The 11,483-nt window shown below is 43.5% G+C and overlaps 5 protein-coding genes across 5 annotated transcripts, besides 4 other annotated features; 2 read left to right on the plus strand and 3 right to left on the minus strand.

Annotated features, from left to right (window-relative positions):
- Nucleotides 1–99: 99 nt before the first annotated feature.
- On the minus strand, nt 100–1,634 carry TSTA_013430 (uncharacterized protein; the record flags this gene model as incomplete). The annotated part of the gene is made up of 3 exons (XM_002483429.1): nt 100–854; nt 911–1,444; nt 1,538–1,634. 3 exons carry the CDS (start codon nt 1,632–1,634, stop codon nt 100–102), a joined length of 1,386 nt encoding a protein of 461 aa, XP_002483474.1.
- A 453-nt stretch (nt 1,635–2,087) lies between these two features.
- TSTA_013440 (hscarg dehydrogenase, putative) lies at nt 2,088–3,058 on the minus strand (the record flags this gene model as incomplete). Its single annotated transcript, XM_002483430.1, has 3 exons — nt 2,700–3,058; nt 2,384–2,597; nt 2,088–2,359 (listed from the first exon to the last, which is right to left on the minus strand). The coding sequence occupies exons 1-3, from the start codon at nt 3,021–3,023 to the stop codon at nt 2,088–2,090; spliced, it is 810 nt and encodes a 269-aa protein (XP_002483475.1). The 5' UTR covers nt 3,024–3,058.
- A 297-nt stretch (nt 3,059–3,355) lies between these two features.
- On the plus strand, nt 3,356–4,510 carry TSTA_013450 (transposon, putative; the record flags this gene model as incomplete). The annotated part of the gene is made up of 2 exons (XM_002483431.1): nt 3,356–3,910; nt 3,956–4,510. The coding sequence occupies 2 exons, from the start codon at nt 3,356–3,358 to the stop codon at nt 4,508–4,510; spliced, it is 1,110 nt and encodes a 369-aa protein (XP_002483476.1).
- Nucleotides 3,401–4,801: a mobile genetic element.
- A 2,897-nt stretch (nt 4,802–7,698) lies between these two features.
- Nucleotides 7,699–7,962: a mobile genetic element.
- A 4-nt stretch (nt 7,963–7,966) lies between these two features.
- On the plus strand, nt 7,967–9,147 carry TSTA_013460 (uncharacterized protein; the record flags this gene model as incomplete). Its single annotated transcript, XM_002483432.1, has 3 exons — nt 7,967–7,997; nt 8,026–8,786; nt 8,893–9,147. 3 exons carry the CDS (start codon nt 7,967–7,969, stop codon nt 9,145–9,147), a joined length of 1,047 nt encoding a protein of 348 aa, XP_002483477.1.
- Nucleotides 7,971–8,909: a mobile genetic element.
- Nucleotides 9,148–10,005: 858 nt separating the features above from the next.
- TSTA_013470 (uncharacterized protein) lies at nt 10,006–11,397 on the minus strand (the record flags this gene model as incomplete). Its single annotated transcript, XM_002483433.1, has 2 exons — nt 10,006–10,457; nt 10,512–11,397. The coding sequence occupies 2 exons, from the start codon at nt 11,395–11,397 to the stop codon at nt 10,006–10,008; spliced, it is 1,338 nt and encodes a 445-aa protein (XP_002483478.1).
- Nucleotides 10,847–10,901: a sequence feature (GA-rich).
- Nucleotides 11,398–11,483: the final 86 nt, after the last annotated feature.

Raw genomic sequence — 11,483 nt, forward strand, 5'->3', positions numbered from 1 at the left:
TATTATGGTTTTCTGTCTCTATGGAGTCTATCGAACATGAGTCTTAATAACACCATCAAAGTAAACCAACTAAACACGACCACCAACTCTCGTTTGAAATTAGTTTCCGATTGGCAAACGAACATTAAACCCAGTATCCCTCTCAATATCCTCGAATATCTCCTGTATAGGCGTAACATAAGTAAGACCAGTTACAGGATTCATGGCAAATATCACCCCAACAACCTCATCACGAACACGATCCACAACCCATGCACCATAGTTTTTTGGCTCGCAGAACTGCTTGTTGTCAGGAGTTGGCAGAACAGCCCATTCCGTGGTCTGTATGACTCTGTCGTTTTCATCCTTGTAGCGTAAGTAACTCTTGGTGTAGTTGACATTTCCTTCTGTGAAATCTGGATATTTCGCTTTGTAGACGGCAGATCCTGGTTTGAGTGTATCTGACGGCATCTTGATTCGAGTAAATGAGATTGACTCTCGAACCACGTTTGGATTGATGAACTGGGTTCGACCTCCTTTCAACTCTACAAGAGCCCAGTCAAGGTGATGATTCTCCATCACTCGGCTGCCTGAGTGCGCACAGACTGTACCAATGCTGATATTTTCCTCGAAAATTTGTTTCAGCCTTTTGCGGTATTCATCTTTCTTCAACTTCGTGTAGACGAGGTGGTCTCTAATAACATCGCGGTTGGATTCGCGCACACTTCTATACCAATCTTCTTCCAGGTCCTGGATTTCAGCATTGAGAAGCTTAATTTGCTCGATTGTTCCACGGATATTCCTGGCCCACAGACTGGTACTCGGGTAGGTGCACTGGATGTCCCCAAACTGTTCTAGTGGAGTACGTCTTGAATCTGTAGTTTGTTTTCAATTAGTATCAATGCCATGTGAGTGGTTTTGCGTCTCTTACCTGTATCAGTTTCAGACCGGCTCTTGGGCGAAGGCAAATAAGAGCGACACGTCAACGCACACAGTTTCTGACAAGTACCATTGCTATCGAACAGCTCTACTATACCGCCGACAGTTCCACTGGTAAAATCTCCAAGGGTATAATTAAACGAAACCTCGCTTCCAGGTGGTAGGAAGGCCTGATCTGTAAAGTGATCAGATCTTACTGCACCCTCTCCACGGCGTTCCAATTTGCCGACGCGTATCTCAACACGAGCCTTCGCCATCACATGAATGTCGCAAATAGTCTGTAAAAGAGACCAGTTAATAACTGGTATGGTGTAGACCGTGATGGCCAGGGTGGTTTGCATCCAGGGCACTCCTCCCCTGTCGCCATTACTATCGAAGCAATCAACAGATGCCCAATCAACGCCGACTTCGTTCAGGAGTTCAATGACTTTTAGCCCAAGAGAGTCCCATGTTTTGGGTAACCATCTCGATGGTACGGTGGAAGTGATGTAACTTGTCTTCAGTCTGTGTCTCTGCTCCTCTGCTTCTGGATATGTGATGTTCGTAACGGGGGAATGCAGAATGCGTGAGCATATACATCAGCGCCAAGGCAGACGTATCTGTACTGCATGACTCATACCTATGTATCGGCACGTATAGGTCTCTGCACCATAGTCAGCTGAGTCGATGACCACTGCGTCTAGGATCGAAATGACATCGGACGCTGTAAGGGCCATTTTGAGGTATGGAAAGATGACACTCGGGAAGACGCCAATACTGCCAAAAATAGTATGTGATGTACTTTGAGGATTGACAGATCTGATTCTAGGTCTTTGGTGAGGCTCAGGTTGTGTCTATTGACATGAGAGTGCGTCAGCTTTTCTGGGCTCAATCTCCGTATCCACAACTTGGAAATGTGAAAAGATCAAGAATCTGTATGATTGTATGAGCAAGGTTTCATACAATGGAAGATGGTGATGTGATAGAAAATCAGTACTTTGAGATGGTGCTAAATAAGGAGGAAGTAGGAACAGAAAAAGACTAGGCATCGCGTAACTTGATGATATAAAAAGGACAAACAAACAGCCAATTCACTGCACACTGAATAGGACTACATCACAACAAACAAAAACACCTGCACCTCCTACATCTCCTTGCTCATGTATTTAATATTGATTGACATACATTTATCAATCCAATGCAGGTGGCATATGCTTAGCAAAATACTCTTCCAATGTGGTAAGTTTACCACGAGCGACACTGACTGTCCAGTCCACCTTTTCCTTCGAATCACTTCCATAATACCCAGGATCTTCACTATACAACATCATCTCGGCCATACACTGTGCTCCATGAGGCGGCAGAAATCCTTTAAACAGTTCAACCGGGACCTGATAGTATTTGACAGTCTTCCCCGTCAGACGAGTCAACATTTGGGCAACATCCTCGAAACTATAGAAATCTGTTGCTGCAGACATGATTTTACCCTCGAATTTATCCGGCTCAGCGAGAATTGCGCCCACAAATTTGCCTGTGTCGCCCTCAATGTCGATATGTGGGAGCTTCGTGTCCGGACGCACCACGTTAGTTATCGCAAAGGTGCCATCGCCAGAATGATGAGGTTGCACCATACGATCATAATTTTGCATAAAAGATGACGGCGCAAAGAAGGAACTCTTTATGGGAAGACTGCGAATATACTGCTCGACCTCATACTTGGAGTCAAACGAGTCCACATTAGGGTATTTGCCCTTTGATTCAAGTGTGGGCGAGGAGAGTGTGCTCCAAATCAAGTACTTAACTCCAGCTTCAATAGCGGCATCAGCCAAGGCCTTTCCCTGGCGAACTTCACGTGCTTTCAATTGCTCGTCATACACTGTGGTGGTTATTGCGAATACGGTATGGGCACCCTTGAAGGTTGCTTTGATGGAGTCGATGTCGTCAATGTCGCCTTTGACAACTTCCATGCCCAGAGCAGCAAGGGCTTGAGCTGCTGGCTTTTGGGTGTCCCGAGTAACTGCACGAACAGAATATTCCTTGCTCAGAACTGGGTCTGAGACGACGTACTTGGCGATTGAGCCGCCTTGGTTGCCAGTGGCGCCCAGGATGGTGAGAAACTTAGCCATTTTGCGTTGTTGTATTGTTTAGTTGAGATATGTAGAGTGAATGAAAATAATTGAAGAAGAAATGCTTCGATATTCTTCAGAACATGTGTATTTATATCTAGGGATATGATGAGTTGACGATATACCCCAGTCTTATGTCCGGAGATAAAGCCGATCTATATCGCGAAACGTGTAATTACATATTAGCGAATACAATAGCGAATCGGATTCTTTGCCAAACCATTATCCGTGTAATTAACGTAATCGGTAAGCGAAGCGACAATGTAACCGAGCCGACAGTTTCTTTCCGAACGCGTACTCAATATTGATTCCATACTATTCAACGCGTCAACATGCCACCAATTCGCAATAAAAACGAAAAGAATTTAGCAGAGCAAGAGGGGCGGATCTTGTTAGCTATTTCCGACTTAAAAAATGGAAAAATCTCAAGTGTGTATCAAGCCGCAATCATTTACAATATTCCTCGGACGACGCTATATGACAGGTTAAACGGAATTCAACAAAGATCTATAATACGTGCCAACGGACATAAATTGTCTCAATTTGAAGAGGAATCACTTGTCAAATGGGTACTCGATCTAGACAAACGTGGATTCCCCCCTCGGCACTCTCTTGTACGAGAGATGGCTAATTACCTTCTTTCACAACGTGGAAATCAACAGGTTGGAGAGAAATGGGTCTATAATCTCATTCAACGTCGCCCAGAGATTGAATCAAAATTTTCACGGAAATATAACTACGAGCGTGCTAAATGCGAAGATCCGAAGTTAATCCAAGAATATTTTGATCGCGTACGAGAGGTTATATCAAAGTACGGAATCTTACCAGAAGATATCTACAATTTTGATGAGACTGGCTTTGCTATGGGACTCTGTGCAACCGCAAAGGTTATCACTGGAAGCGATCGATATGCTCGGCCAAAGCTATTATAGCCTGGAAATCGAGAATGGGTGACTGCAATTGAGGCAATTAATTCAACTGGATGGGCCCTGCCTTCATACATCATTTTCAAGGCAAAGAAATATACTCGGTTAGGCTGGTTTGAGGATCTTCCTGATGACTGGAGAATCAATATCAGTGATAATGGATGGACTATAGATAAGATTGAGTTAGAATGGCTGAAAACCCATTTTATTCCTCTTACTAATGCCCGTGCAATGGGAAATTATCGCATGTTAATTCTTGATGGCCATGGAAGTCATTTGACTGCTGAATTTGACCGTACATGCACTGAGAATAATATTATTCCAGTCTGTATGCCTCCTCATTCTTCACATCTTTTACAGCCTCTTGATGTTGGCTGTTTTGCTGTTTTAAAGCGACATTATGGACAGCTTGTTGAGCAGCGAATGAGGCTTGGATTCAATCATATTGATAAACTTGACTTTCTTACTGCATTCCCAAAGGCTCGTACGATGGCATATAAAGCCCAAACTGTTCGGAATAGCTTTATAGCAACTGGATTCGTACCATTCAGTCCAGATTGAGTTTATCAACAGCTTACTGTTCGATTGAAGACTCCAACACCCCCTCCAAGTCGATCAAGTGATACACAATCATCCTGCTTGCAAACCCCTCAAAACCCACGTCAATTTAAGCGCCAAATGACTACAACGAAAAAGAGAATAAGCCGGCATACAAGAAGTTCATCTGAAGCTATTGGTGAAGTGTTTACACGGGCATCAAAGGCTTATGAGATGAGTATTAATGAGCTTACAATTGCCCAGAAGGAACTCCATAATCTACGGGCTGCACATGAGAAGGAGAAGCAAAAACGTCAAAATCTAAAAAGCAAATATCCCATGATCAAGGAATTACCAGAGAGGAAGCTCAGGCACTTTTACAAGGTCAGATTGAGGCATCTCAAGCTGTTACCACTGCTCCGGCCGAGCCTGAGCTCCCAGTCTCTCATCCACCAGTACGTCGCCAATTTCGGTGTAGTGAGTGTAATATTCTCGGGCATAGAAGACCTCAATGCCCTAATCTTACTAGTAATTAATTTTTTGTGTATAATTATAATTTTGGGTTAGAAATTGAGATTTGAATTCAATATTGCGTACGCGTTCGGAGAGAAACTGTCGGCTCGGTTACATTGTCGCTTCGCTTACCGATTACGTTACCTATCTCCCAGACAGCGAAAGGAACAATCAAAAAGCGTCGAAAACCGATCGATAATCGAATAAACTCCGGAAGTTATGACTCTTATGGGTCAAATTATCTCTCTAGAATGAAAGGATTTTGCTTCGTATTTGCGATCAGTATCCCCGCGCCAATGACCGCGAACCCTCTTCCGACATGCGCGGAAGCGCTTTGATGCGGGTTGGTGCTCGATATTAATCACGGACGAGGTGTCACATAACCCGGATGTTCGGTGAGGCAGAATATAGGCTATTCAATATTGAAGGTCAACCAGTCTCCTCAGGAGAGACCATCTTTCTATCAGGGCTCAATATAGGACTCAATGTTTACACCTCATGATGGCTCACAATTCACCCCGCCAAAACAAAATGTCTATAAAACCCGCTTTGGAACCTGATGTATTCGAAGACAGAGAGACAACTCAATACATACAATCTTGCTAGTCACTTCTTTTTCCCATCCTAGTAAACTACTATTCAGGATTGGCCAGGAGTAAACCCGCCAATCTGACAGGAGGATGATGGACTCAATCTGTGACCAGCCAATTAAATACTCCTCAATCTCGTATAGAATACTATGTAAATGTTTTCCCATCCTGTTTTTGATATATCAACATTGGTTTTTCGTAAAGGCCTATGTTGAGGCCAATGTTTGGTGTTGTGGATAGTCGGACTCCTCCGTATAGAGCTGACTTTTAGGGCTACCGGTAATCTTGTAAAACCCTAACTCGGCAGAATAACCTCAAAACTTCGACAAACAACATACCCGTCTAGCTAGATTTCTTCCAAATGACAAGTGGAATATGCAAAAATCGTCTCTGAATTATTTGGTACATGCTATTTGAAGCAGCAAAGCATAAGCGCATACCAGAATACTCAAGCCTGCCCCCCTGACTTTGTGCCCTCGAAAGTCATTTCTGGGTACCCAACCGTCGGAACTCGACTTAACCCCACGACCTAAGTGCTGACTAATGCTTGAGCAATACCATTCAACGAAGGATCGATGGCAAAGTCTTCGAAACAGGTACAGAATAATTTCAATCTGGAGGCGTTCTACGTACTTGTTTTGGAGAGAAGATATCTGCCTGCTAGACGTCGCCTAAATGTTCAGAATGGCAATGATAAGATCTAGACAAATGTGGTGGTTTCTCCGAGATTGCGGGCCTATTTCTCTTTGCAAGGTTTAATATAGCAAATCTTAAATTACATACAATGTATATTAACAACATAACCCAACGGAACTAATAATCAATGTTACATCAAATATAGTGAAGTATCAATCGAGATATGATTAGTTTTGCTGATTGATGCAGGCTCAGAACTAGGGTCCAATGAGGCTCTTAACTCTACATACTACCTGGTTAAAAGGGATAAAACGTGGTGATTCCCAGGTACAGATTTTTAAGTCTCTACCATCTCCCTTCTGCTTGTTTCTCAAAGTGATAGAACAAATTGAAGAAATCTAATAGCGATTGAGATGCGGTCTATATCGAGATCTCCAATATTGGCTCTAGGGTTCTTCGCACTAGCTTTTGTTCGGTTGGGTTCTGTCGGGGTATCAGCATCCAGCTCAACGGAGACAAGCTCTTTTTCATCTATCACACCAGCACCCGCTCCTCCTGGAACCGAGAGCGGAGATGAGTTAGTCCTCACACGACGATTTTCATCAACCTTCAGGATGTGACACCGGCATCACGGCGGTGGCTTCATGGACAGGCGAGCTGTGGCAGAACGTCATTAATCTAGTGCTAACATTGACCCTGACATCTTGCTACCTAAGCCAATTTTACTACAGCGCCACCCAGCTAGTGTGTCCCAAAGATTGGGAAACACATAATATCACCAAATCTTGCATTATTTGTTGTCCGAAGTATTTCTCAATGTCTTCCAAAAGCCGATGTCAGTGCTAATTACGAGCCACTTAGAGGATGTGGTGTTTACACCCCCAATTACAATGACACGGATCGTCCTGGCCTTGACGCTGTCTGTACTTCGAGTATAGGGCCGGATGTGTTGATGGATATTACAAGTTACGATGCCACTGCTTTGGCAACTATTATTCCTACCACAGCCGGTGAGAATGAAAATCTAGTGTTCGCAACGGCGTATGATGGGACAGCGGCGTCTGTTGTCATTTCTTCGACTGCTCCAGCTTCAAGCATCCTCACGACATCAGCGTCTGCAATGCCTCCGGAAGCAAGCACAGCTACATCATCGGCTTCCTCAGGATCTCCAGTCTCAAGTAAAGTGACATCATCAGCTTCAACTATAATGGACTCATCGGGCCATACAAGATTTTGTCGCATACTCCGGAGCGCTTGGGAACAGATATGGAGCATATTATATTAGTTACGGTTATGGTTTGATGGTCGACACCGAAGAGTTTGTCCTTGTAGTTCGAAATTGCGGTAACGCAATCGGTATGATAAGCGAGTTGGCCACTTCTTCCCGAAAACGCGCTCTATATTGATTCTACATAATTCAACACGTCAAGAAGCCACCAATTTGCAATAAGATTCAAAGATTTAGCTGAACAAGAGGGACGAATCTTGTTAGCTATTTCCGACTTTAAAAATGGAAAAATACGTTCTGTACGGCAAGCAGCAGAGATCTATAATGTCTCACGGTCAACTCTTCAAAACAGTTTAAGTGGCATGGCATATCAAGCTGAAACACGCGCCAACGGACATAAACTGTCAAAATATGAAGAGGAATCTCCTGTCAAACGGATACTCAATTTAGATAAACGTAGATTACCTCCTCGACATTCTCTTGTACAAGAGATGGCTGATTATATTCTTCACAATGTGGAAATCAACAGGTTGGAGAGAAATGGGTATATACTCTCATTCAACGTCGCTCAGAGATCGAATCCACAATTTCCCAGAAATATAACTACGAGCGTGCCAAATTTGAAGATCCAAATATAATCCAGGAATATTTTGATCGCGTACAAGAGGTTATAGCAGAGCATGGAATCTTACAAGAAGATATCTACAATTTTGATGAGACTGGCTTTGCAATGGGTCTCTGTGCGGCTGCAAAGGTTATCACTGGAAGTGATCGATATGCTCGGCCAAACCTATTACCGCCTTGTAATCGAGAATGGGCAACTGCAATCGAGGCAGTTGATTCAATTGGATGGATCTTACCTTCGTACACTATTTTCAAGGCAAAGAAATACACTCGATTAGGCTGGTTTGAGGACGTTCCAGACGATTGGAGAATTAATATTAGCGATAATAGATGGACGACAGATAATATTGGATTAGAATGGCTTAAAACTCATTTTATTCCTCTTACCGATGGCCGTATATTGGGGAAATATCGGATGTTGATTTTCGATGGTTATGGAAGCCATTTAACTGCTGAATTTGACCTTACATGCACTGAGAATAATATTATTCCAGTCTGTATGCCTCCTCATTCTTCACATCTTTTACAGCCTCTTGATGTTGGCTGTTTTGCTGTTTTAAAGCGACATTATGAACAGCTTGTTGAGCAGCGAATGAGGCTTGGATTCAATCACAATGACAAAATCGACTTTCTCACTGCATTTCCAACAACTCGTACAATGGCATATAAAGCTCAAACTGTTTGGAATAGCTTCGCAGCAACTGGGTTGGTACCTTTTAATCCATATCGAGTTTATCAACAGCTTACTGTTCGATTGAAGATCCTAACGCCCCCCTCCAAGTCGATCAAGCAATACACAGTCATCTTGCTTACAGACACCTCAAATCACACGTCAATTCACACCTCAATTGACTACAGTTATAAGGCGTATAGATCAGCTTACGGGAAGCCCCAATGAAGTGATTGATCAAGCAATTATGCGGATGTCAAAGCCTTATGAAAAGACTGTGAATGATCTCTTGATTGTATGGAAAGAAAATAAGGATTTACGAGCTGCACATGAGAAAGAGAAACAGAAACGTCAAATATCTCATGAGCAGCTCAGGCATTCGTACAAGGTCAGATTTTAATGGTTATACTTATCCCATGGCAGAACTAAGGCGGTGCCTAGTTAGGCATGATTGAGATACCAAGAGTTACATTAATAAGTGATAAATCGTCACTTTGACCCAGACATTGCTGAGGACAGTATGGCGGAATAGTACAGAATTTTGTTCACTCTGACCTCTGGAGTGATCAAAAGGAACAATAGATCTTGCATTTCCCAAGAAGTTCCGTTTCAAAAGTGATCGTCTGTAACAGCTATTTATCATCTGTCTCTTGAAATAATGCTTTTGAGTCCAAATAATTTTGTAGATTCGAGAATCCATCATTCCCCAAAGAGCAATGTGCAACTGATACATTTACTACTGCTAATAATCTTTGGCATCCAGATCCTCCTGTGAATCCTTTACAATATACCCATCCATTATGAGATGAAGATGAAACCTAAGTTTATTTGTCCATACAGTATAGAGCGTTCACGTCGTTCTTATTTTCTCTCTTTTTCTCTTCCTAGGGGAAACTATCTCTTCTATCCCGTACGGATAAATATCGCCCCGAAGGTCACATAATCTTTACATATATCATAGAAACCAGGTACTTGGAGAGGGCCATTACCACTATTGTCAAGTGGGATGCCGGCCTAGGCTGATGTATCGCCGTCCATTGTGTCTGATCGTCCACATTATGCTAACGGAGAAAGTTGATTTAGGAAGGTGACTCCTATCAACGGATAATGGAATCCCTGCAATCAACTCCGCTTGATTTAAAGATACTTAGCCCTAACCCTGATAACAGGATTGTTGGGACACCACATGATTTTATCGATTTCGGCCAGTAGGCTAATTCATATAGGCATCCTATGAAGAAGGCAGAAAAGTATCACATTAATGTCTAGTGCTGAGATACGCTTTCCACTCATCCAACCGCTCATCATCCCAAAGAACATACCCCCATTTCCACTCCCTCCTATGCATAGTAGGATACGAACTATAAAGACTAAACTCACCACCCAGCCACAGACGTGGATGGAGTTGTCCTTCCAAGCCTGCCCAATGTCTTATCCAGGCTTTATTTGGCCGATCCAAAACATGCCACGAGGATATGACGGTGGCAAGACCCTCCCGCTCGTACTTATCAGCTGGTGAGACGAGGGGTAGCTTTTGCTCATCGTTAAGGCCGGTCACTTCCCATAGTTTCGTGGTGAAGACGCTACGTAAATTGTGGGAGACGGCAACGTGTCGCTCGTCGTAGGGTTGTTGCAGGATTTTGTAAAGGAAGCAAGGGCCAATTTCGATCATGGAGTAGCGGAAGGTTCTTGCCAAGGACCATGGATCTCCTAGTTATATCAGCGATTCCATTTCGATCAAGGCAGTTTCAAGGGTGAGCGTACCGTCTAATTCATAAGAAATATGGATCGACCTCAGCGGCTCCGTTCCTACCGCGGGTGTAGGAGTCCCCCGAGAAAATGAATTCGGTGACGAAGGATCAGGATTATCATCCTCCTCTTCTGCTGAATTACCAGGATGATATCTATTAATAAGAGCGGCCGTAATATCCTGGAAGATATGTATGTATTTTAACATAAAGTAATCCAAAAGACACCCAACTTCCTCAATCTCCCAAGGCGGCATCGTGCCCCATATCATACGCCATGCCTGTTCGTGAGTGAAAGTTCGATCCGTCCACTCATTTTCAGATTGTCGACCGAGGCCTGCTGAAAAGGGGGAAGCAGAAGAAGAAGAAGAAGAGGAGGAGGAGGAGGAGGAGGAGGAAGAAGAAGCTGACGAACAACGATATTCCGGCTGCCCAAATATATGACACCATGTTTGAAGTCGATAAAAAGCTCGAAAGAATCGCGCTCGCTCCGTATGCGAGAAAGATATCGGAGTTTTCCATTGGCGTGATTTATGATCCCACCACACTGGCACCGGAATGGAAACTGCGTAATCCTCTAAGAAGTATTCGGCCGCTTGATGCATTTCCACCATCTTCAAAATTTCGTTAACAGTGAAAGAGGCATGGTTGAATTTGGTTTTGCGTTCCTTCGAACCTCGACGTCGACAGTCTAATAGCTCAAATATCATCTCTCGATTACGGATATCTTCGGCTAGAACGCCCTCTGAACGCATGGCGACGACTGCTTCGGTGATGTCGACTTCATCATTGTGTTGGCGAAGGAGTAGATCATAGAGGACCTGAGAGCGGAACTTCTTGTATGTTTCGTAGTATTTTGATGAAGCGAGAATCAAGGTGCGAATTGATTTGAGATTGGGCATTTGCAGGAGGATGCATAGCTTTAGTTCAACTGGTAGGCCGTCCAGAGTGTTTATCGCCTAGTCACATTATCAGTAACAGTGTATTG

The sequence above is a fragment of the Talaromyces stipitatus genome, genomic scaffold (genome assembly GCF_000003125.1).
Source record: "Talaromyces stipitatus ATCC 10500 scf_1105507295549 genomic scaffold, whole genome shotgun sequence".
Lineage (NCBI taxonomy): Eukaryota > Fungi > Ascomycota > Eurotiomycetes > Eurotiales > Trichocomaceae > Talaromyces > Talaromyces stipitatus.